The sequence below is a fragment of the Rana temporaria genome, chromosome 1 (genome assembly GCF_905171775.1).
Source record: "Rana temporaria chromosome 1, aRanTem1.1, whole genome shotgun sequence".
Lineage (NCBI taxonomy): Eukaryota > Metazoa > Chordata > Amphibia > Anura > Ranidae > Rana > Rana temporaria.
In genome coordinates, this window is record NC_053489.1 from 405,643,154 (window position 1) to 405,669,595 (window position 26,442).

The 26,442-nt window shown below is 44.6% G+C and overlaps 1 protein-coding gene across 3 annotated transcripts; it reads right to left on the reverse strand.

Moving 5' to 3' along the window:
- Positions 1–944: 944 nt before the first annotated feature.
- LOC120913657 (cold-inducible RNA-binding protein B-like) lies at positions 945–10,954 on the reverse strand. Of its 3 annotated transcripts, XR_005743558.1 has the most exons (8): positions 10,846–10,954; positions 10,376–10,486; positions 10,173–10,279; positions 9,621–9,732; positions 6,514–6,598; positions 6,359–6,429; positions 2,702–2,784; positions 945–1,009 (listed from the first exon to the last, which is right to left on the reverse strand). XR_005743558.1 is itself a non-coding variant. In XM_040323793.1 (7 exons), the coding sequence occupies exons 2-7, from the start codon at positions 10,476–10,478 to the stop codon at positions 2,780–2,782; spliced, it is 483 nt and encodes a 160-aa protein (XP_040179727.1). In that variant the 5' UTR covers positions 10,479–10,486; positions 10,846–10,954; the 3' UTR covers positions 2,372–2,779. The 3 variants fall into 3 exon arrangements, 2 of the variants coding, with proteins under 2 accessions (XP_040179727.1, XP_040179719.1); XM_040323793.1 differs by lacking the exon at positions 945–1,009 and having other exon boundaries at positions 2,372–2,784; XM_040323785.1 differs by lacking the exons at positions 945–1,009; positions 2,702–2,784 and adding an exon at positions 5,432–6,121 and having other exon boundaries at positions 10,846–10,953.
- Between the last annotated feature and the right edge of the window lie 15,488 nt (positions 10,955–26,442).

Genomic DNA, 26,442 nt, shown 5'->3' on the forward strand with positions numbered 1-26,442 from the left:
CCTTATTTTCTGTTCAAAGAAACTCTTACCTACAGACAAGTTGTCATTCTGTTGCAATTGTGAAGCTACACATTCACACCACTTTGGATATTTGTGGTAGCGCACTGTTACACTTATGGACCGATTTTTTTTTAGTCACTTCAATTTGTATTTTACCATCTTAATCATTTGCAAACACATTTTTTCACTTGTTAATTATTTAGTTTTATAGGGTTTAGCGCAGATTTTCCCTTTTACACCAATAGAAGTCTATGGTTCAGGGCAGGCAACCACTGCAGAACAGGTATGCCCATATTGACATAAGGCCAATTACACAGGTGGTCATGGGCCACATCAGAGGGCCCTGCGGGCCTCTGGTTAGGCACACCTGCCATAGAGAATGTGGTGTATTGTCAAGAGGAAGGCGACACCAAACCCAACAAAGCAGATGAGCTGAAAGCCACATCAAAGCAACCTGGGCTTTCATACCACACTAATTTTCTGAGATATTAAATTGTGTTCTCACTAGCTAGCTGCAAGCAATGAAATTAAAAGAAATGCTTGAAATCATACCAATGCATCTACAAAATATACGAGTCCTTTTTTAATTGAATTCCTGCAATAAACTGATATTTTATATTTAAAACGATGCACCTGTATATGCATTGTGGTCTTGATGTAGTTCATATTTAAGCATACAGTTGCCATCCGAGTGGCTTTTATTTTAGTTGACAAGCAAACCCAAGGTCAAGAATTAAATGCATTCAGCCCTGCACATACTCAGAGTGCCATTGAGAGATTAGCAAAAGCTCTGGCACACAAGACCAAACTAGTTCAAATAACAGGGTCAAAGTGCCCGCATTAGGGCTTCCAGAGCACCCATGTCAGAAACCCAAATCAATGATGTTTTAGATGTCCCATTTCAGGACATATGTGCCTGAAGCAATAACACAATGAGTACAAAGTAAAGTCTTCATAAAAAAGTGTTTTATTATTACAATTTAAGAAAACATTCTACTTCCTTCAGCACCTAGGGGGGGGGGGGGGGGGGGAAGAAAAAAAAATAAAAAATAAAGTTAAGTCAGCATTCATTTACACATGTTAAAGTTTCAGCTTTCTTAGAAGCGCTTTCCAACTTTAATCTGGATTGGAACTTGAAAACACTTAAATTGTATACATGTTGTACTGGTCATTAGATGGCTGCAACCCATTTTCACCCAACAGTAACACTTGCCTACCAGTAGTGGCCAATTCGAATATCCCCCCCCCCCCCCCCCCAAAAAAAAATAATATATATATATATATATATATATATATATATATATATATATATATATAATTCCTCAGTTTAGGCCGATATGTTACTTTTTTTTACCAAAAAATATGCAAACAAACGTTTGTAAACGCTATAACTTTTGCACAAAGGGATAGTTATGGCATTTTTAATTTTTTACTACTAATGGCAGCTATCTTTTTTGTGACTGCGACATTATGGCAGACACTTACACATTTTTGGGACCAGTCATTTTCACAGCGAAAAGTGCTGTGAAAATGCACCGATTACTGTGAAAATTACACTGGCAGTGAAGGGGTGCTGTAGGGATTAAGTGTTTTAAGGGAGTGTTCTTACTGTGTCGTCACTGATAGTCGTTCCCTAACACAGGGAACAAACAATCACTGAAGGCCACAGGAAGAATGGGGAAGGTTTACTCACCTCTCCCCCGATCGCAGGACACGGGCATTGATCAGTCTGCAGGTCCCGGTGGCGCGCTCCCGACCCACGGCTGGGCATCTTAAAGTGGACGTACCTGTACGGAGGACTACTCCCTCAGCTTTCACTTTAGCTCAAATTCTTTAGACCCCTTTCACACCAAGGGCATATTGCAGGCGCTATAGCATTACAAATAGTGACTGCAATCCACCCTCAAGATGCTCCACTGTGAAAGCCTGAGGGCTTTCACACTGGAGCGTTGCGCTAGCAGGATGGTAAGAGTCCTGCTAGCTGCATCTTTGGAGCGGTGTGTATACTGCTCCTCCACACTGCTGCTGTCCATTGGAATCAATGGGACAGCGCAGCTATACCGCCCACAATGCGCTGCTTCAGCAGTGCATTACGGGCAGTTTTAACCCTCTTTGCTTGCAGGGAGCAATTTAACCCCTGCTAATAGCCACCTTTGAAATATGCCACGAAACTGCCCAGTGTCAGCGGTAAAAAGCACTGCTTTACTGCCGACACTATGGGTGGATCAGTGTGAAAGGGGTCTTAGTGTTCCACTTGAAAGCTGACCAATTAGCAGTCAGGTGATCACTGAGCTCCGGGGTTTCATTGACATTCATGATTTGGGTTTGTGGGCAGAATTGCAGCAATTTCAACACAGCATGTGTGTTACTCCTATTTTTAACGGCACCTAAATGCAAAGCAGCTTTGCTGCGATTTAATGCTGCAACTGCAGCAAAATATTGTGCAATGCTTTTGAGAAACAAGCTTTTCACTGGTTTGCCACAATTTCCAAGGCAATAACTACACCACATTTAGTAGTCATTGAAAATGAATTGCATCCAACTGCCGATTTGGAATTGCAGAACCACCCACAATCCCAAATCACTAGGTGTGAAAGAAAACCTAAAAAGCTGGTAATCTTGCAGCATATGTAACCAAGTCACACATTCAAAGGGGGTATAAAACACTTGAAGTTTGAACACTCCAACTAGGCCAACTTACCTACGATTCCATTTATAGAAGTCACACAATACTGTACAAACAGCAATCCACCAGCACCAGAAAGCTTAGCCCTCATGGTCATCCTGAAACAAGAACACAATTTTAAAATGGATGCCATTTTTCCCCCCAAAAATGAAGATATCTAAGGGTGGGGCTTTTTAAGTCTGGTTTGCAGCTGAAGGCATTTTGTTTTCTTTGAAGTGAAGCCCCAGGCAAACTGGAAATTGCAAAAATACATGTATGAACTCTCACCTGCCAAAAGTAATTAAAATGGTATACAAGCTGACCTTGTGACACTCCAAAGCCAGGAAGATCCCCCACCCCATTAGCGCAGAGGTGACATGGGAAGCTGCATTACTGAACCAATGGTCGCCTACCTGGCCTTGCAGTGTGGCTTGCAAGTCTTGATCGTTTTGAATAAATTCTATAGCATTATAAATTCTTTGGCAGGTAGAACCATTAACATGTAGCTTGCTTAGGGGCATGTTAAGAAAAGCAACCACATGGTTGGACATATTCTGGGGATATGCTAGATGGAATCGGACTGCTAAATAACCAAGGAATGCTTGCCAATTATATTGTAAGAGCACACCAGTACCAAGATCAGTGAGCAATCTAACTTTAGATGTATCACAGGCACAATATGAGCTTGGAGGAAGAGGGATGTGGACATGAGCAAAAGAGTTACCTCAAACTACCGGACTAATTCCGAAAATGAACTAGCCATGAGCAGCTTTCGTCAGGCTCCACAGGATGCACAACACTTGACTTCTCGAAGGAAACTGCCGCTTCTGTACTTAGAGGATTCTCAGAAGGTAACAGTATTGTACCAACATTGCTTTCGCTGGCTACAAAATTAGAATCTATGCTTATATATGGCACAACTATACTATAATGCAGACAGGTCAACAGAAGCTACATATTCAGTGCAGGCTAGAAGGTTGGACATGACAAGTTACATAACTTGGGAGACCCAAATCTCATTTCAGATTTATTCATATTAGGAATAGGGGCTGCCATTTATGATCTACTTTGTAAGCTCCCAGTTCACATATGTGGCGCAGAAACAATACTGAGCTTTTCCCAGCATTGTACTCGTGTGAGTGTTAAAATTAATGATGCTGCAAAACAGTGGGTAGGTTGTATATACAGATTGCAAAAGGCATCATGAAAGAATCAGACTGCATGGTTGGAACACCCATACATCCCAAATTCAGTGCATCAAATAAAATGAATGGGCTCAAAGCACACTGCAAAGAATTCCCACGATTTGAATAGGAATGTGGTGCAATTTCTACCCAAATCACATGCATGTGTACCCAGCCTATAATTGCTACCTGCTTCTCTATCAAGCCGATTTAGTCTCAACACTTGAAGTCATAAAATGAAAACAAGTATGCTAATCAAGGATTGACTACACTGTAGAATGTTTGTATTGAAGATCGGCAACCATTTTTCATAGTCCGCAATGGCAGCCTACATTTCCCTTTCAAGACAAGATTTGAGCCACAAGTAACCTTTCTGCAGAAAATATTCAAAAATGTCCCATTTTTACAAAAATGTAGGCATGCAAAATGCCAAATGTCTGGTGGAGAGTGGTAAAGGATTAGATCCGGCAAATTATTGCAGTCAAGATTTACTCACTTCCAGGGGTTGTTAGAGGAATAAGTATTGTGAGATGTAACCTGACAGATTTTATGAAGTTGAAAGGGTTTTGGAAAGCTTTTTGGTGGAGTTGGTTTAAATTCGAGGGGTCAACTCGTAAGTGGTCATTTTCAGTACTAGCTCACAAGCTATTTAAAATAGAAGTGTTTTATTTAAAGGGGCTGACAATGCAACAGACTGAAGCATCAGACCTATGGCAGACACTGGGACTTGCTGTTTAGAGCAATAGGATTAGCTTCATGTCTTTTAGATTCAGAATATACATTCTCATCTTTGGTAAATGAGACAGTAAAAATAACAAAACCGTTTTCATTCAGCAACCAGCAAGTGTTGGTCTGTTCAAGGTTTTGCAATACCTTGTTACCTGCTGTGAATACAGACTGAATAGCAGGATATTTGTTTACACATACAGCTGCTAAAGGGAGGGGGGGGACACCTCTTGGACAGATTACTTTTAAGATCTTCAGCCTGCAGAAGCAGGTCAAGTGCAGGGCTTGTAACCCTGCACAAGACACCACACACACTGAAGCACCAATATTACATTTAAGAGAACACAAGTAATATCAGTTTGACAAAGCACTATAAAGTTTAACCACACTTGCTTTGTGACAGGACCCTCCAAGAAAAAAAACCCTGAAACAAAAGTATAAAAATATGCAAAAAAAAAAAAAAAAAAGAAGTGCACATGTTAACCTTGTGTACTGCCCATTAAATTTAAAGAAAATCCAAACTAAAATTTTAAGCAGTTTCCAGATTTGAAAAACTGAAACTCAACAGGAGTAAATTTGCTGAATCACATTTCCCCCTCCCCACTTAATATGTGGAAAACTGTACAATACTTCATGATATTACAAAAAACAGGGTTCTATTGCACCCTTTTTAAACCAGACTTTGCATAACACTGCAATAGAACCCATTGTTAAGATACTTTCCTACAGTTTGTTGTGTTTTTACCATGCAGTCCCTTACAAGTACTTCTGGGTAAGGCGACTAAAGCTTGCCCCCCCCCCCCAGCTATGTGAAGTCCCACTTCAGTGTTGTGCAAAAGGTAATTTCAGGAGCAAGTTTCTTTCAGACTGTCTTTTAATAGGCTTCGTGAAGCCAAAAAGAAAGTAAATACAATTCTGTAACCACTTCAGTACAGTATTCAAATGAAATATTTGTATAAAAAAAGGACAATACAAACAAACATTTTAAGAACGTCTTGTGACAGATCCATTTGTTCACTTTAGTTATATCAAAGGTGGTACAGCTGTCATTTGCAGCACACTCCCAGGCTCTGCACTACCTCACACAAAAAAAAAAACAAAGTATTTTTAAACAATAAGAGCTCAAAATAAGCTCACGGTTTCAATCCCATGACTATTTACATAACAGCAAGAGATCTAGTAAGACCACGCTGTAGTAGGAGGCATACCCATTTACAGGGATGCGAATGCAGAAGCATCACCCCATTTGCTGAGCAAAGCCATTTCCTGCAGCATGAATCTGCTCATTTACAAATAAGAGCTTCATGTATCAGCCTCAGAACAGCAGTATGAAACAAAAAGTAAACGTACCCGAAGGATAACGCCCTCTGAACAGCCGTTCACATTCTACCAGTGAGGCTGTCAAGATTAACCAAATTTATATAAAAAAAGTGAACACAAGTTGACATACTACACATTATTGATTCAGCGAAGCTCCAAAAATCTTTATAAATACAGCCATTGGAAGGACGATCTTGAGTCAGGAAGGTATTTTACTCGTTTGAGGCTGAGGACAAGAAGCAGGCACAGTTGTAAAGACACTTGAAGCAGTTGTCAGATCCCAGCATTTAACCCCAACCCACATAGTCCCACTGCTAATATTGATTGTAGATTTAAGCCTTATAAACATGCATTTGTTAGGCTGCTGGAGATTTACAAGCAAACCCAGATACCACTAGAGTAGAAAACCCCACCCCCTCCCCTAAAAAAAATCCTCACATCACACCCCTCTGCCACAACTTACTGTAGTTGTCAAAGCCGTCTCTGTAGGAGCTTCCTCCTGAGCGATCCCCATAACCTCCTTGACTTCTGCCACTAATAGTAAAAAAATAAAATGTAAATACATAGCAAGTGCAAGGCATTTTATTTTTCCCACAAAAAAAATAAAAATAAAATTACCTGCCATAATAATCCCGAGATCCACCACCATAGCCGCCACCCCTGGAGTCAAATCGGTTGCTTCCATAACCACGATCACCTCCACCTTAACCACAAAAATGTGTTACTTTTTTTAGCAGCAGAAAGTCAAACAAAAGCATGTGCCATTTTCATACATTTCCCCCCCCCTTTCAAGAGCAGGTACCATTATTGGATTGGGCAAGATTGTATTTACTGGTTTGCTTTATTAAAAAAAACATCCCCTGAGAAGACACTTGTAAGGGGCCAAGTCCTGAAGCCAGGCTACTGAGAATACCTGGCTCATAGCCATAAGACACTCAATAGCATTTATGGAACAGTAAGACATGCAAGTCTTACTTCCTTTTCCGTTTGCAAAGCGACAAGGACACTGCATTTCTCAGCCTGAATGCACAGCCACCATACCCAGGGAAAAAGTAAGCTGTGGCATATCGATTGTCCGATTATGGTTTCATACAATGGGAAAATCAAACACTCGTTAAAAAGTGTAGCCAAATCTCATTTGGCTGTACTTCTAGGGATCACAATGTCTTGTATGCTATGGCCCTGTTTTTCTTCAGAGTCCCCAAGCACTACATCACAACCATGGAGTCTGGTTCTGCCAGGTGCCTGAAACCTGTTAGAAGCCGCTGACAGATGGCTGCCCCCTCCCTGGCTCAGCACTCCATTAAGCGAGAAGAGCTGCGACGGACAGTCTGCAGCTCATGGAGCTGTGAAAACCAACCGATAAACTAGCCATTAATGTGTGTTAAAAGCAAGGGTAAGTAAATGAGCCATTACAGCCTCTTGCTCATTTTAAACTCCATTCACAATGGATGTAGTGTTCCAGCTCATGATTGCTTGGGCAATTTATACTAGTTTGCACACTGATGTGAAGCACTGCCCCAACCCACCCCCACATAACTAGGGACTGCATCACACTTAAAGTATTGCTGATCGGAGTGGCAGACAATTCTAGAACCAAAGACCAAAGCTCATGTTTAAATTGTGTGCAATACACATATTTACAATGCAGTAGGTGACCACCCAGTTGCCTGTGAAGTTTAACATGCCTTATAGCAAGTACACTGGCATTAAAACCAGGTGTTTGAGAGCAGTAAACTCCTACCCACAAGATACAATAGACAGCACAGTGATGTTATCAAAATATGAAGCACTACTTCAAAATTTAAGCATGGTCAAGTCAGGAAGCTTTTGAAGCTGCAAGTCTTCACAAATGCTTTGCATGCAATAGCGGCGTGTTAAATGTTAGTTTTTCACAAATGGGTGCCTTTAAGCTAGTGCATTGTCGATTTCCATTTTTATTTATATTTCCCTTCCGTCTGAAGTTCTCACTTCCTGTTCCTCAATAAGCTGCTGTTCTGGCTGACTAACCCCCCCCCCCCCCATGGGGGATGGGGCAAGCTTACTGAGGAACAGAAAGTGAGCTATTCAAAAAAACAAACCTATACCACTTTAATACCAGCCAAGTTATTATATTGGAATAGGCATTTGTGCAGTGGTTTTAACATGCCTTAAAGTGGTTGTAAACCCGATGTAGGGGGGGGGGGGGGTTTAAAAAGGCATAATGAGCTAGTATGAATAGCATATACTAGGTCATTATGTGCCAACTCAGAGGCCCTCGTACCACTCCCAGGGGTTACTGCGGCTCTGGTGCGGAGATTGGCAGGAGCTGCAATTATGTCACTCCAGCACATGAACACCGAGCTGCCAGCACATGTCATTGCATGTTTGCCCCAATGAAATTGGCACATGCAATGGATATCTCCTAAACCATGCAGGTTTAGGAGATAAGCTTTTCCTGCATAAAGTGGTTGTAAAACCCTTTAATGCTGCAAAACTGCCCATAGGGTATTTGGGAAGCATTTTTTTTTATTAAATGCTCTAGGAGCATTTGTGTTAGAAATGTAGTTTTAAGTGTAAACAAGCCCTAGGAGCAGTTTCACAGCACAGGCAGAGCACTACTAGTGTAGCAGCACTTTACAACTGCTAGTGGGAAGCATTAACCCTGCTAGCAGCAGAAGGGTTAAAGGAACCAGAAAAGCGCTGCCGCCGAAGCACTTTGCAGGTGCTTCGGCAGCAGTGCCCAAGGCAATGGGCAGGAGCAGTACACTGCTGCAAAATAGCTGCTTACAGGATGTTTTCTAAGGTCCTGCAAGCGCACCGCTCCAGTGCAAAAGCACTCGAGCCTTCACACGGGGAAGCATTTTCTCCAGTTTGAAAGGGGTCTTACAGTAAGGTTGTCTGTACAGAAAAATCCATGTTGACCATGTTTTGTGGCATTGTAGGTAGATGTGCGCTTTGAAATCTTACTAACCCTAAAGCCATCTTAAAGTGGATGTAGTAAAACCACATTTACCCAGTGAAGTAAACAGCCTCATGATAAACAGGGTTAAAACAAATCTCCCTACACAGTTTCATGCATATCTGCTGTCTTCAGCATTATATAGACCATTTAGAAAGCAATCATGTTAGAATTTTATTTTCCTGTTCCAGCAGGGGGAGTTCTTGCCATACACTGAGACAGCCGATTTGAGGCAAGGAACACGCCCCCTCACATAGGCAGACTTGCAGAGCTGTGATTTAAACTGACCAACTTACAGCCAATTTATAATAGCACCCACACTGACAATTGTGTTTACTTTGGATGTAAACCTGATTCACAAAATTTGAGCTGGGCACATAGCTGCAGTTCTAGCTACTTAAAGCACTTGCCCTGTGGCTTTCTGCTTTTAAGCTCCATTATCATCCTGATAACCTGACAAATTCACCAAGATGGGTGTCAGTTAATTTTTGTTGTGGGAGATTGCTATAGATTAGCAGAGTGCTGTACGATTCACAGGAGAGCTCTGCCAAATCCTTGCCTATATGGAGAAGGGATGTGTGCACCTTTCCTGCAATAAGCACTGCAGAATAAGGAAGTAAAAAATCTTTAGACGATGCAAGAAGTCGAGAATAAAGGGGGAAGATATACATGTGTTTAAAGTAGGGCGATGGATTTCATCCCTGTGTACTGAGACTGTCAATTCACTGGGTATACATGCACTTTAAGGCCAAATATTTCTAACAAAATATACCACGGTCTCTACCTCCACGGAAGAACCCTCTTCCTCCTCCAGATGAGCCACCTCTGTAGCCTCCTCTCCTGTCACTTGGGGACTTTCCAGCCTGATCAACTCGAATCTGACGTCCATCCACAGACTAAAAAAAAAAAATATATATATATAAATTTGCATTAACAAAAGCGCACTTCAATAATTTCAGACTGCAAATGCAAGGGAAAAGTGATTTCTATAATCCCTAAAGCTTCAAAACATTACACATTAACCCTTAAATGGTTGTACAGTATATGCAGGGCCACACTTATACATTAAGATACATTGATAAACTGTAAGATCAAGCAGCAAACATTCCTTTGTTAACAGAAATATATATATATATATATATATATATATATATATATATATAAATAAAATCTTCCTAAAAAGCATAGGAGCATGCTACACACATACAACTTTCCTCCAGAGCCTCGATATATTCTATATATATGTGATGTTTAAATGCCTTATAATTTATGCTCTTGATTTAACAATCTGCATAAAGCAACACAACAGGTTTGATATTTTGAAAGAAAATCTCACCATTCCATTCATGGCTTGCATGGCTTCTTTCGCATCATCTGGATTATCAAAAGTGACAAACCCAAAGCCACGCGATCTCTTAGTCTCCCGATCCTTCACCACAACCACTGGGGAAAAAAATAAAATAGCACAGAAGAGACATTAAAGCTCAGCCACTTACGGAAATATTTAACTGATTAAAGCATATCTTCCTACAAACTCACCCTCAGAGATTTGTCCGTATTTGCAGAACACTTGCTCCAGACTCTGCTCATTGGTATCAAAGCTCAGACCTCCAACAAAAAGTTTTCCTTCGTCAGACGACATGATGAGATCTGCGGAGACAAAATGGCGCCGGCCGGTCACTACAACGTGTTCACCCACAAAATGGCCGCCGAACAGCTTGCGTCATTGGTCTGCACAGCCCCTCCCCATTCCAGTCACCACCGATAACCGCTTGGAAAGCGGTAGGGAGGGGCAGCCAGAATAGCGTGGCTTCTAAATAGTTATTCTCCCTCAGGGCGCCCCGCTCCCCGGCTACACAAAGAGGCGACGCCTCATACTACCACCATACAGCACACGGTACATTAGGAGGTGACCGCAAAACCGATTCCCGTACAAAACACACTCACAGGCCGAAACCGCCTAGTCACTATCTTTTTCCCCTATCTACCCAAACGCCATTACACATTACCTTGTCCAAGTACACCGAATAGAGAACAGCAATGCAGAGTGCGCAATGACTGCTGGGCTCCTCCTTATATAGCGCAGTGTAGCCTCGCCCACTCTATGAATAATTCATCACCACGGCGGACTGTACCATCTACTTCCGTTTCCACTCTCGCCTCATTGTTCTCTACATATTGTATCGTCAGAAATCCGGGTGGCGAAAGAAATTACTTTATATAATTTATTTTATTTTATTTTGTTTTTACTATTGTAAAACCCGTTATCCGCTATAGTTTAAGTGGTAAATCCCCCCCACCCCCGAAAATAAGTGGTCTCTGCTAGTACCGAGGCGCCATTGTAGCGCGGGCGGAGGCGTTCTAATCATTGGCTGAACGGAGGTGGTGAGGGCGGGAGACAGTTATTACATTGCTATTGGCTATACGAAACCGGTGAGGGCGGGAAATCGTATTGTACTGCCATTGGATGTATATGACTGGCGATAGAACGATATTACTCATGGCTAGTGTACGGGCGCATAAAGAAAACGAGGAGGTGGCGCGGGCGCCATTTTGTGTCTTGAGGGAAGCTTTGTTTATTAGGTGTCTATATTGGTTATACGCCGTTTTTTATTTTGTAGTCGCTGCTCGGTTAAGCTTAGTCTTCACGTATGCATTTTTTTATTTTAACAATATAACACAATAAATTATTTTGCCGGCTACACTGTAACCCTTGTGGGCAAACAAGATGGTGCCGTGGGGAAAGCGTTTTCTTTTTACAACACGCTAATTGTAAGGTGTTGGTTTAATAATTACAAAGTAGCCGCACGTTAGGAGCTTCCCTCCTGACTGACCCGGTGACTTGCGGCACAGCCTCTGAAGCCATAAGGAGCTGTGCTGCCTCAGACTCACTGGTGTATATTACAAGGATGGGCTAAGCATGATGGAGCCTTTGTGTGCCGTACTGCCTACACGTGCTTCTAATCAGCACACAGACTGCCGCCATTCAACAGACATTGCACAATAGGTTTACCGAGAAACACACACATGGCTATAGCTTTAATAGCCCCCTATAGAATGGATAATGCAATATAAACGCCATATTAGCGGTGTAATCTTTCAACGATTTGAGAAAGCTAAAATACCACAAAATGGGAGGAATTATTCCCAGCAGACATTACTGGAACCTTTGTGATCCAGACACTACTGACAACAATACAGCCATGTTTCCAGCTTACCCTGATTGGTTGTGTGTGCAACTACGATTTTTATGAACCCTGTTTCACACTGATATGATGCATTGCATAGCAATCGCATGGCGTCCATGCAATCCGCTGTGGGTGTCAATACTAGTTTAACACGCCAAAACAGTTTGCAAAACACAGTTGTAACCACCTATGTGATTCAGATGCAGGCAGGAAAAAGGGGTTCTGCTCCATTTTAACGTGGATGTGATTTCAGCCATACAAAATGCATGGCTTAAATTGCACTGCACATACATCGCATGTGAGGCGCACAGGAATGCGGTATGAATCACACGCAGTGTTCTACGCGCACCAGTGTGAACTCAGGCTAATGCGATGCAGGAAAAGCACAAGAGTTGCTGCGTTTCCCTGCATTGTGCTGTATAGCAACCGCACAGCGTCGATGTTAGATTAACAACACCCCAAAACAGATTGTAAAACACTGCCATTCAGGTGCGGGAGAAAAAAAGGGTCCTGCACCCTATGGCTAAAATCATTATTTTGCTTTTGATTGGCTGGTTACTTTGGGAGTGTTTGCGCTGTGGGGCCGGATTGTCTCCACCCGGTGCATTGGGGGCCCCCCCCATAATTGGCTCGTTTGGGGCCCATCGTATGGCGTCATCAGTGCCAGTTAGAGCCTCCTTTCTGGGGGGGGGGGGGGTTTCCCCCTGAACTAGTGGAGCTGTGTGCATGCGCCGGTGGGCTTGGAAGGCACGGCGCCCTCACTGCAAGCTGTTAGGCTATATTCCAAGCGATTTGACGCTAAGGACACCATTGAAACATCAGTAGAAACCACTTCTATTTACCAAAAGGTAATTACAATTTCCATCTTGGGTAAGATGACCAGATTTTTCAAATGAAATCCGGGATTTTTTTTTTTTTTTTTTTACTAGTAATGGCGGCAATCAGCGTCTCTTAGCGGGGCAATATTCTGGTGGACAAATTGAACACTAAATGACACTTTGTGGGAACCAGTGCCACTATTACAGTGATCAGTGCTAAAAATATGCACTGTCACTGTACTAATGACACTGGCTGAGAAGGGAATAACATCTAGAGTTAAATGTGTGCCTAACAAGTGTTTTCTCACTGTGGGGGAGGTGCTTTTACTAAGGGAAGGCATGGATGCCTGTAACTTTTACAGGAACACAGCATTGATTCCTTCCATACTGACAGAACGGCGAACTGCCTTTTGTACATAACGATCAGCGGGTACCAGTGGCTATCGAGTCCACCGGAAGCGCTGTTTGGCTTTGCGTATATAAGTGATCCTGCACAGAGCGACAGCCCTGTAGCAGTAAGTCTGCTATGGGGCGGTCGGCGACTGGTTAAGATCATCAACATTATCATAACTCACAGGCAGCAGGCACTCTATTATGGCGCTGGCTGGCTCTTTCACAGTGTGTCACATAACATGGCTGCTGGGTGCTGATTTTGTTAACTTATGACCAATAAGTGCCTGCTGCCTGTGAGTTATGATACCATCCATTATGCCAGAGCATGGGTCTTCAAACTACGGCCCTCCAGCTGTTCAGGAACTACAATTCCCATGCCTAGTCATGTCTGTGAATGTCAGAGTTTTACAATGCCTCATGGGATGTATAGTTCTGCAACAGCTGGAGGGCCGTGGTTTGAGGATCCCTGTGCCAGAGAGACCGACAAAGTGCAATGTAGTCTATTCACAGACACCCCAAAGTACACCTGTGTTGAAGCCATGAAGGCACAGTGGCAGCCCCATGATCGGATCCACTTCCTCTCTGTTCCTGCTGCTGGACATCGTTAGCTAAGCTCAGCTGCCTCTATCTGCCCGCCTCGCAGCCTCTCAAGTCTCACTCTCTGGGCTACTGGGGAGCAGAGGAAGATCACTCTGTCGAGGAAGGCAAGGAGATAAGCAGGCAGACAGCTGGCCAGGATTTGAGCCAAGGCAGAAGAAAATGCGAGCGGAGCTGAATGAGCATGCTCCGAAACTGAAAAAATAGTCCCTCTGCTCCGATTAGCACATGATCATCAGAAAGGGGCACAGATAATGGAAAAAATGCACCCTCTAAGCTAGTAGGAGCAGTGGAGTGTAATTCAGATAACATTTTTTTTTTATTTCTGCACTGTCTTTGAAATTGGCCCAGCTCCTGTTGAAATCCAATTCGGGGACAAAATCTGGGACATACCTCATCCGGGGACAATGTCCTCAATCCAGAGACTGTCCCCGGAAACTGAGGACATCTAGTCTGGTTACCCTAATCTTGGGCTCATTGAGAGGGGTGATCAGTTGCATACTCTGTACAGAGCCGCTGGCAGGTTTAATTCAGTGTTGGCACTTTGAAATAAACAAGTCGGTTTTGTGCTGCAGTTTTGACACTCGGGCTCAAAAAAAAGTTTTCAATCACTGACCTAGGCTAAAGTGGTATAAAGTCCACTTTTGAAATTGTACCTACAGGCCAGCCTATAATAAGGCCCCTTTCAGACGTGCGGACCGTATGTCTGCTTTTTCATCCTTCTGTTTGCAGATGAAAAAGGGACATACATTGGTCCCTATGTGATTGCAATCACCCGCCTCCGCAAAGATCCGATTTTGCGGACGGAAGAAAACCCTATTTTTTCTTCCGTCTGCGGATTGGATGAACACGAACACACGGTCTGTGTTCATCCGATCCCCCCATATGGGAGAGTGGAGAAAAGACAGGGCGGTCCCTGCACAGTGTGCGGGGACCGCCCTGTCAGCCGCCGGCTCAGCGGGGATATACAGAGCGATCCCCGATGAGCTTACGGACACTCGGAGGCGGATCATAGAAGACTTACCTGTAGGTACAATGAATCTCTCCTAAACCTGCACTGTTTAGGAGATTTTCACACGGCATGCAGCCAGTAATGTCCCCGGCGCATGCACCCTGAATGGACAGCATACCCATGCCATGCCTTTAGGGTAGGGTGACCACATTTCCAAACTACAATTCAGGGACAATCCCCACCCTGTCCTCTTCCAAAAAATCAGCTTGTTCTGTAACGAATCACAGCACAGTGATTAGACACAAGAGGCAAGATTTATGATTTCTCCAATCACAAGCAGGGGGCAGGGATTGTGCTCCTCCAGGCTTTCCCAGCCAGGACAAGTACTGTCAATGAGTAAAGTGGTGATGTAGCGGCCTTTTTTGGGGGCATCAGATTGGCCCCAGGGGTGGCTGTGTCAGTTTCACTGCAGGACACTGTATTGTCCTGGAATCAGATGCTTGGGACAGACCTGCAAAATGCGTATTTTTTTTTTTTTAACTAGTAATGGTGGCAATCAGCGACTCTCTTTCCGTCGCCTCCCGCCTTACAGCCTGTCAAGTCTTACACTCCGGGCCCCAGCTACTACTGGGTGGGGAGCAGAGGAAGATCACTGACAGGGAAGGCAAGGAGATAGGCAGGCGGCTGGCCGGGACTTGAGCCAAGGCAGAAGAACATGCGAGCAGAGCTGGATGGGCATGCACCCGAAACTGAAGAAATATTCCCTCCACTCCGACCAGCACATGATCATCAGAAAGGGGCACAGATAATAGAAAAAAAATACACCCCCCCCCCCCCCTAAGCTAGTAGGTGCGGCAGAGCGGGGGGGTTTAATTCAGATTTTTTTTTTTTTTTATTATTATTCTGCACTGACTGTCTTTGAAATTGCCCCAGCCCCTGTTCAAATCCAATCCGGGGACAAAACCGGGGACAGTGTCCTCAATCCGGGGACTGTCCCCGGAAATCGGGGATGTCTGGTCACCCTACTTTAGAGTTGGGTCTTCCGCACACATGCACAGGAGTGAAGTCATCACAGCCACAGCCATTCATACAGCCTGAGTCTGTGAACACAGAAGGAAGACTAGGTGAAGATGGAAGCGCTGTGCTGGAGGGCTCTGTGTCCAGGTAAGACTGTTGTAATGTTCTAGTATGCCGTGCATACTAGTACATTATGACTTAAACCTGCATGGGGGCCCAATTTCTTTTTTTTTTCTGGTAGTTTACTAACACTTTACAACTTCGGCACTAGAGCAAGTTGCTTTTTTGGCCATAAAAATATTTAAAAGATAGGTTCAGGTAAAAAAATGTGCATTTACAATTTCTTTTAGGAGCCTGTAGAGCATTGCGCCCACGGCCGGCGCAATTATTTTTGACACCCTAGGTGAAACCTAATTTTCCCGCCCAATTGACTGGAGTGAGTCACTGGCCCAACGTATGATACGCATAAAGCATATGTAGAAGCATGGAGGTGGCCGGGAGTCAACGGCACGCGCCCCTGACTAATATGCGCTCTAGGCTGGCGCCTACCCTGTCTATAGGTAGCACCGGCCCTGTACAGGGGATATGTACACAGTCACTGATCATCAGTGCAGGCCCATTGGTGCTGCCTATCAGTACCCATGGGCACTGAGTGTCACCTCATCAGTGCCCATCAATGCAGCCTATCAGTGCCCATCAGTGGCACTAGAACTGATTGGCTGTATTTTCTTCCTGCAGCCGCTGTCTGCTGGTGGAAGGGAGAGGTGGAGAAGACATATTTCAGATGCTGAAAGTGGAGGAAAATTTAGTCCAGCTCTAGTAAATGCTGCACCCTCAGGCTGTACTAGTAGCAGTAACCAAAAGAACACATAGTGGGCAGCATCCTGATCTGTAGAAGCAGAAGAAAGAAACGTAAAGAGAGCCGACACACTGACCGCCCTGTGTTCTATCAGAAAGCCGCTACCCATCAAAAAGTGCAACTGAAGCGACGTTCCGTCATTGCCATCTTGGTACACCCGCAATTGTCCACGCTAAGCCTACAGTCTGAAGTTGCGAAGCGGACATCTTTTTACACCCACCAAAGTCTTGCATTTCACACTTATTTTTACCAGTAGACTGAGCTTATATCGTGAAATACAGGATTTTGTTATCCGTTAAGCTGTTTTTTTTTTATTGGGTTTTCACAATAGCAGAAAAATAAAACAGTGTCTTTCATGTTATAGAGTACAGTAGAGGTATACAGCAACTGAATACGGATGTCAAGGACGAAGTTATATGTATGTTAATTCACTGTGATCACACTCAATTACTAATTATAAGAAGGGTGAAGGGTGTCGTCTCCCTCCGCAAGCACCCCATATTGGGAGCACACTGTGTCTCGCGAAGGGGAGCACCCCCCCCACCCCTATTGGGTGTTCATGTGGCAGGATACATAGAAGAATAACAGGAGTAATAACGAGATTACAGGAGTACACTTTTGCCTCGTTTCCACTGAGCGGATTGGTTCGGTACGGTGCGCTGTTTTGGGTGTTTCCGTTATGAAAGTGTGCCATAAAACAGAACCGTACCGCACCTATCAGGGTCCTGCTTCTCATGTGGGTCCATAGAAAATGGAACGGTATGGTTAGGGCGGAGCTACTGGCGTCACACGGTACATTCCACTGATTGGTGGTCAGAAAACATCAATGCTGACGTCAAAGCAAAGCGCCAAACAATCACCACGTCGCCTGTTAAAGTCCATATAAAGGAGAAGGATGCCAGCAAACAACAGCAGGGTCTGGTTATCTAAGGAACTATCTACGTTCTTAGCAATTATTGGTGATGGCGTTATTCAGAGTGAGCTTGATGGATCAGTGAGAAATGAAAAGGTCTATAAAGATATTTCTCAGCGGATGGCAGCCGAGGGATTTGAACGAACGTCGGGCCAGTGTAGGGCAAAGCTTAAAAAGCTTAAAGCACAATATAAAAAAATTAAGGACGCCAACAGCCGTAGTGGAAACTGTCCAACTGCTTGGAGGTGGTACGACGCCATGGACGCCATTTACGGTCATCGGCCAGCAAACCAAGGCAGGGAGGGAGGTCTGGACTCTGCAACTGTAATTCTCGAATCCATGGTAGACCCCTTTGGTAAGTTTTTTTTTTATTTTTAAACTTGGCATAGGATATCGCTCTGCTAACCATTCAAAATATAATATCTAACTATATGTTTATTTTCAGAAACAGTTGACGGAATCTCCAATGATGCATCAAACCTATCAGAAGATGGACCTTCAATGTCTTTCAGCAGTAACAGCAGCAGTATTTCATCAAGTCAACCACAGAGTAGCCAAACACAGAGTAGCCAACCACAGAGTACTCCCAATGCACCCCGTCACAATGGTAAGACATGATGATAATAAAGTAATGTTTAACTGTGCATTTTCTTAAACTAAAACAGCAGTGGGGCAGATGTGCAGGAGGTACAGTGGTGGAAGAGATGAGAAGGGGAGAAGGGGGAGGATCAGCTGTGGGGGAGATGTGCAGGAGGTACAGTGGTGGAAGAGATGAGAAGGGGGGGGGATCAGCTGTGGGGGAGATGTGCAGGAGGTACAGTGGTGGAAGAGATGAGAAGGGGGGGGATCAGCTGTGGGGGAGATGTGCAGGAGGTACAGTGGTGGAAGAGATGAGAAGGGGGGGGGTCAGCTGTGGGGGAGATGTGCAGGAGGTACAGTGGTGGAAGAGATGAGAAGGGGGGGGGGGTTTCTGTGGAGGAGATGTGCAGGAGGTACAGTGGTGGAAGAGATGAGAAGGGGGGGGGGGATCAGCTGTGGGGTTGATGTGCAGGAGGTACAGTGGTGGAAGAGATGAGAAGGGGGTTCAGCAGTGGGCAGATGAGCAGTGCTGTGTATTGGTGTAGCAGATGAGCAGGGGGAACAGAGGTGGGGCAGTCAATCAGTGTGGTGCAGTCTAGTGGGGAAGATGATAAAGGGGCTTACAGTATTGGTTTGACAGATTTTACCAAAAGCAATATTTTGGTCTTTTGTATATTACAGGTGAAAGGAGAATGTTCCAGTTGGATCTGCGCACAGTCATGGAGGATATGCGGGCAGCAGAAGAAAGGCAGCTGGAAAGAATGGATAACCTTTCTGAGAGGCGGTTTCAAGCACTACGTCAGGATGCACAGGAAGCTATGCGCCAGGAGGCAGAAATTGCCCGGCAGCAGATGGAGCAGTTGGCTACCTTCATCCAGGCCTTCCTCGGTGTCCTTGGTCAGCTTGTTCAAGTGATTGGAGCCAATCGTCAACCCAGGTCACCACCCAGACAATAGTGTCTTTCATGCAGCACAGGACCTGTACCCATGTTTACGTTTAAAAATATTTAATTAGAGTGGGTTTTAAAGGTTAGATTTTTTTTTTAATAGGCTCCTTTGAGCCATCACCGATCACACAAGATTGGATACATTTGCTCCTTGCTGTACATGTTATCACCCCTCCTTGGACGGTGCAGCCTGTATTTCAACAAAAAGCACCCCCGATTGCTTCATGTCTTATCACTTTGCATGTGTAGATGTAATTGTGAATATACTTGGCATTGTTGGTTTACCTTTTCCTTTAATTTCCTTTTTAGATGTTTTTTTATTTTTCTGAATTTCTCACTTCCTGTTCCCTCTCAGTAAACTTGACAACATCATCTGAGCTGTTTTTAGTCAGTCAGAACAGCAGCTTACTGAGGAGGAACAGGAAGTGAGAAATTCATAAAAAGAAAAAAAAAAACATATATTGGAAGTGAAATTGAAGAAAAAGGAAAAACCAACAATGCACTATCTCAGGGATATGCAATTAGCGGACATCCAACTGTTTCAGAACTACAATTCCCATGAGGCATAGCAAGACTCTGACAGTCATAAGCATGACACCCAGAGGCAAAAGCATTATGGGACTTGTAGTTCTGCAACTGTTGGATTTACGCTAATTGCATATCCCTGCACTAGGCTCCTTTGAGCCATCACCGATCACACAAGATTGGATACATTTGCTCCTTGCTGTACATGGCTTTCTTTGTACTGCTGCTCTGATTCCCTTCTGCCTCCTTTGCGTTATCACCCCCCCTTGGACGGTGCAGCCTGGATTTCAACAAAAAGCACCCCCCGATTGCTTCATGTCTTATAACTTTTGCATGTGTAGATGTAATTGTGAATATACTTGGCATTGTTGGTTTACCTTTTCCTTTAATTTCCTTTTTAGATGTTTTTTTATTTCTCTGAATTTCTCACTTCCTGTTCCCTCTCAGTAAACTTGACAACATCATCTGAGCTGTTTTTAGTCAGTCAGAACAGCAGCTTACTGAGGAGGAACAGGAAGTGAGAAATTCATAAAAAGAAAAAAAAAAAACATATATTGGAAGTGAAATTGAAGAAAAAGGAAAAACCAACAATGCACTATCTCAGGGATATGCAATTAGCGGACATCCAACTGTTTCAGAACTACAATTCCCATGAGGCATAGCAAGACTCTGACAGTCAGAAGCATGACACCCAGAGGCAAAAGCATTATGGGACTTGTAGTTCTGCAACTGCTGGATTTCTGCCAATTGCATATCCCTGCACTAGCTTAATAAAAAACAAACCTTTACAACTTATTTAAGTTATTGTAAACAATGTTTCTACATTATAAAAAATTTTACTTTACAAAATATGTAGGAAGATGATTTTTTTGTTGAATAAACAACAAGATCGACTTCTGAGTATGTATGATTTTATTTAACATATAGCAAAAAGTACTGAAAGATTTTAATTATTCACGGTAAGAACGTAATCGTTAAGGTGGCGCATCAAAGCCTGACGTATTTCACTGCACTCTTCTTCCATATCCTGTGCTGCTATTACTGGTACTGGCTCTTCTGAAGATGTATTCTAATCCTGGTCAAAGTCTTCTCCATGACTTTCACAAAGATTGTGAAGAGCACAGCACGTTAGGACCATGGATTTGGTAAGTTGAATGTCACTGTCATTCCTCTTCATAAGACACCTCCATCTACCCTTAAGTCTTCCAAAAGCATTTTCCACTAGAACACGTGCCCTGGATGTTTTCTTGTTGTAGATTTGCTGCTCTGTTGTTAGGCGGCCATTGTCAGGAAATGGTTTCAGGAGCCAATTTTGTAAAGGATAGGCAGAGTCCCCAAGCACATACTAGCCAACATTCACCCCACAAATGTTCTTAGTGCTAACAGGGTACAGGCCTCCCTGGCCAACCCAATCCCAAAATGTTGACAATCGGAGAACCCGGGCATCATGCAAACTCCCAGGCTTTCCTACATTCACATTCCAGAATAGTCCCTTGCCATCCACTACTCCCTGGAGGATGATGGAATGCCAGCCTTTTCGGTTGAAGTAGTCAGTGTGGTATTCTTGTGGTGCTGTTATTGGTATGTGTGAGCCATCAATAGCACCAACACACTGTGGAAGGCCCCACCTGTTCTCAAAGTACTCAGCCATGTCTTTAAGCTTTTCCCTGTCCGGAAAATGCACAATTTCAGGAGCTAGCAATGTGCACACAGACTTACAGAAGTCCTGCACACACCGGCACACTGATGATTTGCTGACACCAAAAAGATGACCTATACTTCTGTATTCACTGTTGGTAGCCAGCTTCCACAGTGCAATGGCAACTCTTTTCCTCACTGGCAAACAGGCTCTGAAGTTGGTGCTTTTCTTTTCCATCACTGGACGTAGCTTGGCACAAAGGAATGAGAAGGTTTCCTCTGACATCCTTAAATTCAGCACCCACTGTCTGTGTGTGAATCCTGGGACGGTCACATTCCACCACTCATTGGCACGAGGGAAAGCCTAAATCACTGGTCGGCGGCGCTGCTTTGCCAAAAGGAGAAGCATCTGAAAAAAAAAAAAAAAGGTACATATCTAAAAAAAAAACATCATTCAAGTCAATATATATGTCAGGTTGGTAGGTCAGTGTGTGTGTGTCATATTGGTGGGTCAGTGTGTGTGTGTACGTCACAGTGTGTTTGTGTAGGTCAATGTGTGTGGGTCAGTGTGTCAGTGTGTGTGTCAGTGTGTAGGTCAGTGTGTGTGTGTGTAGGTCAGTGTGTGTGTGTGTGTAGGTCAGTGTGTGTGTGTGTGTGTGTGTGTGTAGGTCAGTGTGTCACTGTGTGTGTGTGTGTAGGTCAGTGTGTGTGTGTAGGTCAGTGTGTGTGTGTAGGTCAGTGTGTGTGTGTGTGTGTGTGTGTGTGTGTGTGTGCGCTTCAGGTAAGTCAGTCAGTTGTGCTTACCCTATAGCGCTGCCGTCTTTGTCTTAACCGCACAAATGTGTACTTCTCCTCCCGGCTACACATCCAAGCTAAAAGTTTTCTTTTCTTTTTGGCTGTGTTTCTCATTGCTGCTCGCAATCTTCTCTCATGTAGTGCGGCATGTATTTTGCCTATAAAGAACCAAAAGGCTAGCAGAGAAAAGACGAGCTGCTGAATGACCTCCATTGTTGTTGTTGTTTGGCTGACGCTGAGTGACGCTGCATCCTTTTTCTCGTCGCACTATTGTGACATCATGAGAGGCATTTTTTCTAAAACCTGTGTGGCCCTGGCGGTCCGACTTGCAGTGGAAACGCTCACCAGAATAGACCGGACCATTCAAACCCATTCCATTCTAAACGACCCGAACCGATCCGTTCAGTGGAAACAAGGCATAAGGTATTGGACACATTTCATTGATTGAGCCGTCAATCTGTTTTGATGTTGAATATTAAAAACAGTGGTGTTCTGTCAGATTAGCAAACCTGTGAGATCAGCAGGCTTGCCGATGCTTTTAAAATTAAACTTTAAAACAGTGTCACGAATTTTAAAATACTGTATTTGACTATATAAGCTCAGTTTACTGGTAAAAATATGTGTCAAATGCAAGATTTCGGCGGGTGTAAAAAGATGTCCACCTTCTGACTGTAGGCTTATTGCAGGCAAGTGTGGGGTGTACCAAGATGGCCTCGACAGATTGTCACTTTCGTTGCCTATGCTGATGAGTATCGGCTTTCTGACAAGACACCCTGCTCAGCACTGATATCGGTAATAGCATGTGAACAAGGACTCAGATCACTCACCCCAACCCTCTGCTTCCAACCTGCCCCACTGTGACCTTTGCAATGTGACCGGGGGAGGGAGTGGAACATTCCAGGGAGCTCTGTGTTACCAGGAGAAAGACCTGCATCGAACGCTGGTGTCACCCTGTCCTAAAAGTTGCAGAAAGCCGAAGGAACTATTTACTGTGTCATATAATGGGGGGGGGGGGTTTGAGTACAAAGCACAGTTTGCAGAGCAGTCAGTGGGGTACATGTGTTGGAATGTAAAGGCTCGGGGGTCAGTGGTGTGTATAGGGCGGCATTAACAAGCACCAGTCGGCTGTATTTTCCTCCACAGATGTCTCCCTCCCTATACACAGGATCTGCGGCTCCCCAGCTAGGACTTTACCAGTGTGTCAGTGCCCAGGATGAGTGTCAGGAGGTGGGCGGAAGAGACTTCCAGGCCAGGCTGGTCTGTGTATTGTTGGTAGGAGGGGAGCACAGATCGCTCCCATACACATGTAGTGCGGAGCGGCTCTAGCAAAAATCTGCTGCTTGCCCCAGTGACTGAGCCGCGCAGTGTCCGCACTCCCCACCCTCCTCATGTTTGTTTGTCTGTTCTGTCAGACTGAGACACCCAGCTCTACCCACAAGGCTGTTGTCCCCCTTACATCAATGTCCCCCCATCAGAGCCCCCCTTGAATCAGAGAGTCCCCCTTGCATCAGAGCCCCCCTTGCATCAGAGAGTCCCCCTTGCATCAGAGCCCCCCTTGTATCAGAGTATCCCCCATCAGAGTCTCCCTTGCATCAAAGTGTCCCCCATCAGAGTTTTTCTTGCATCAGAGTGTCCCCCATCAGAGTCCCCCTTGCATCAGAGTGTCCCCCCTTGCATCAGAGTGTCCCCCTTGCAGAGAGTCCCCCTTGCATTTGTGTTCCCCTTCAGTGTCCCCCCTTGCATCAGAGTGTCCCCCCTTGCACCAGAGAGCCCCCTTTGCATCAGAGTGTCCCCCCTTACATCAGAGTGTTCCCCCTTGCATCAGAGTGCCCCCCTTTCATCAGAGTGTCCCCCCTTGCATCAGTGTCCCCCTTGTACCAGAGAGCCCCCTTTGCATTAGAGTGTCCCCCCTTACATCAGAGTGTTCACCCTTGCATCAGAGTGCCCCCCTTGCATTAGAGTGTCCCCCCTTGCATCAGTGTCCCCCATTGTACCAGCGAGCCCCTTTTGCATTAGAGTGTCTCCCCTTACATCAGAGTGTTCCCCCTTGCATCAGAGTGCCCCCCTTGCATTAGAGTGTCCCCCCCCCCCGTACCAGAGAGCCCCCTATTGCATCAGACTGTCCCCCATTGCATTAGAGTGTCCCTCATCAGAGCTTCCCCTTGAATCAGAGTGTCCCCCATTGCACCAGGGTGTCCCCCATCAAAGTGTCTCCCATCAGTGTGTCCCCCCCTTGAATCAGAGTGCCCCCCTCTCCTCCCCCTCCCACATTTACTCATTCACAACTCTCCAGAAAGGCAGCATTGTTCCTCTCTCCAGTCATGTGATAAGTGATAAGGGGAGAGAGGAAGGAAAGTCTGCCGGCTGTCTATCTCCCCCTATAGGGCGGGAGGGAGCAGAAAGGCTAATACTCACTCCAGCAAGTGACGGCTGCTGCTTCTCTTGACAGGAGTGAAATCGCAAATTACTCACTGTCAGAGAGGAGCGGCTCGAGGACTGCACCTGACCGGCCCACTGAGCCATCGGCCCACCGGGAAACTCCCGGTAGTCCCAATGGCTAGTCCGTGCCTGTTTCCACACCAGGGAGCTGTGTACATAGCGGTTGCGCCCTAGGTGGCAGTGCTTCCTCGCCGGCTGCCTAGTTCGCCTAGCGGTAGCACTGGCTCTGTTGCACCAGGTATCAGCAGATTGGCGGCATGCAGGTCTCCTGCAGACTGTCAGTGTAAACTGTCTCCCCCATACATTGTACACCAGGCAGTTTCACGCTGACAGGACAGGAAGAAATAATGAACTACTGCAGTACTCAACAGCACCGCGGTAGTTAATTGAGAACTTCAAGCCGACAGCTGCAGAGAGTGTAAGGACTTGTAGTTCATTCATACACAGAGCTCTGTGAATGAATGACGCAGCCCTGTGGACAGCCACACACTGTGTGGACTAGTTCCCCATACTAGCTGTCACTTTTTGAGAACAGTGTGGCTGTGTGAACAGTGTCACACAGCCACACTGTTCTCAAAAAGTGACAGCTAGTATGGGGAACTAGTAAGGGGGAGAGAGCAGTGGGGAGCAGCTGCAGCAGTGGGAACATGTAACCTGTTCCCAAAGGTGACCCCTGGAGCATTTATATATTTTCTGAAATCAAAAGCCTTGTAGACTAAAAAGATATTTCTTGCAATTTTTTTCTCCCGCACAACTATTTATGAAACACATATTTTTAGGAAAAAAATACTAAATACATTTTAAGGCCAGTTCACACCATAGAAACGCAGTGCAGATGCGTTCTGGATGCTTTTCTGCATGCACGTTTTTGATGCGTTCCGGTGCATTTTCCCCTTGCTTTTTCTTCACCTTAAATAAGAACGTGTGTTCTGGTGCATTTAGGTGCGTTCTGGTGCATTTTTGATGCACTTTACCAGTGCAGAAAAAATGCAGCATGTTCTACTTTTTTCCTGGAATGCACTGGAACTGACATCACAGGTGTGAACTATGCCATTGAAAACCATATCACCTATACTGATCATGCATTTTTGACTGCATGTGATGTGAACTAGCCTTTAGTGCATACAAACACAATATATTACACAATTTTTTGGTAACGTACATTATCTTAAAAAAGTGAGTGCACCCCTCACATTTTTGTAAATATTTTATTATATATTTTCATGTGACAACACTGAAGAAATTACACTTTGCTGCAATGTAAAGTAATGAGTGTACAGCTTGTATAACAGTGTAAATTTGCTGTCCTCTCAAAATAACTCACACAGCCATTAATTAAGCACAAAAAATGCATAGGTATGAATTCAGCCTAAATGAAATTGTCCAGGTTGGGCCCAATTAGCCATTTTTCCTCCCCGGTGTCATGGGACTTGTTAGTGTTACAATGTCTCAGATGTGAATGGGGAGCAGGTGTGTTAAATTTGGTGTTATCGCTTTCACTCTCTCATAACTGGTCACTGAAAGTTCAACATGGCACCTCATGGCAAAGAACTCTCTGAGGATCTAAAACAAAGATTTTTTGCTCTACATAAAGATGGCCTAGGCCATGGGTCTTCAAACTACGGCCCTCCAGGTGTTCAGGAACTACAATTCCCATCATGCCTAGTGATGTCTGTGAATGTCAGAGTTTTGCAATGCCTCATGGGATTTGTAGTTCCGCAACAGCTGGAGGGCCGCAGTTTGAGGATCCCTGGCCTAGGCTATCAGAAGATTGCCAAGACCCCGAAACTGAGCTGCAGCACGGTGACCAAGACCATACAGCAGTTTAACAGGACAGGTTCCATTCAGAACAGGCCTCGACATGGTCGACCAAAGAAGTTTATGTGCTCAGTTTCATATCCAGAGGCTGTCTTTGGGAAATAGATGTATGAGTGCTGCCAGCATTGC

Coding starts and splice junctions, on each gene's coding strand:
- LOC120913657 (XM_040323785.1), bottom strand. CDS start 10,478: ATGTCGTCTGACGAAGGAAAACTTTTTGTTGGAGGTCTGAGCTTTGAT. Junction 6,599..9,620: donor AAGAGGGTTCTTCCGTGGAG/GTAGAGACCGTG, acceptor TTTGTGGTTAAG/GTGGAGGTGATCGTGGTTAT. Junction 6,430..6,513: donor TCTCGGGATTATTATGGCAG/GTAATTTTATTT, acceptor TTTTACTATTAG/TGGCAGAAGTCAAGGAGGTT.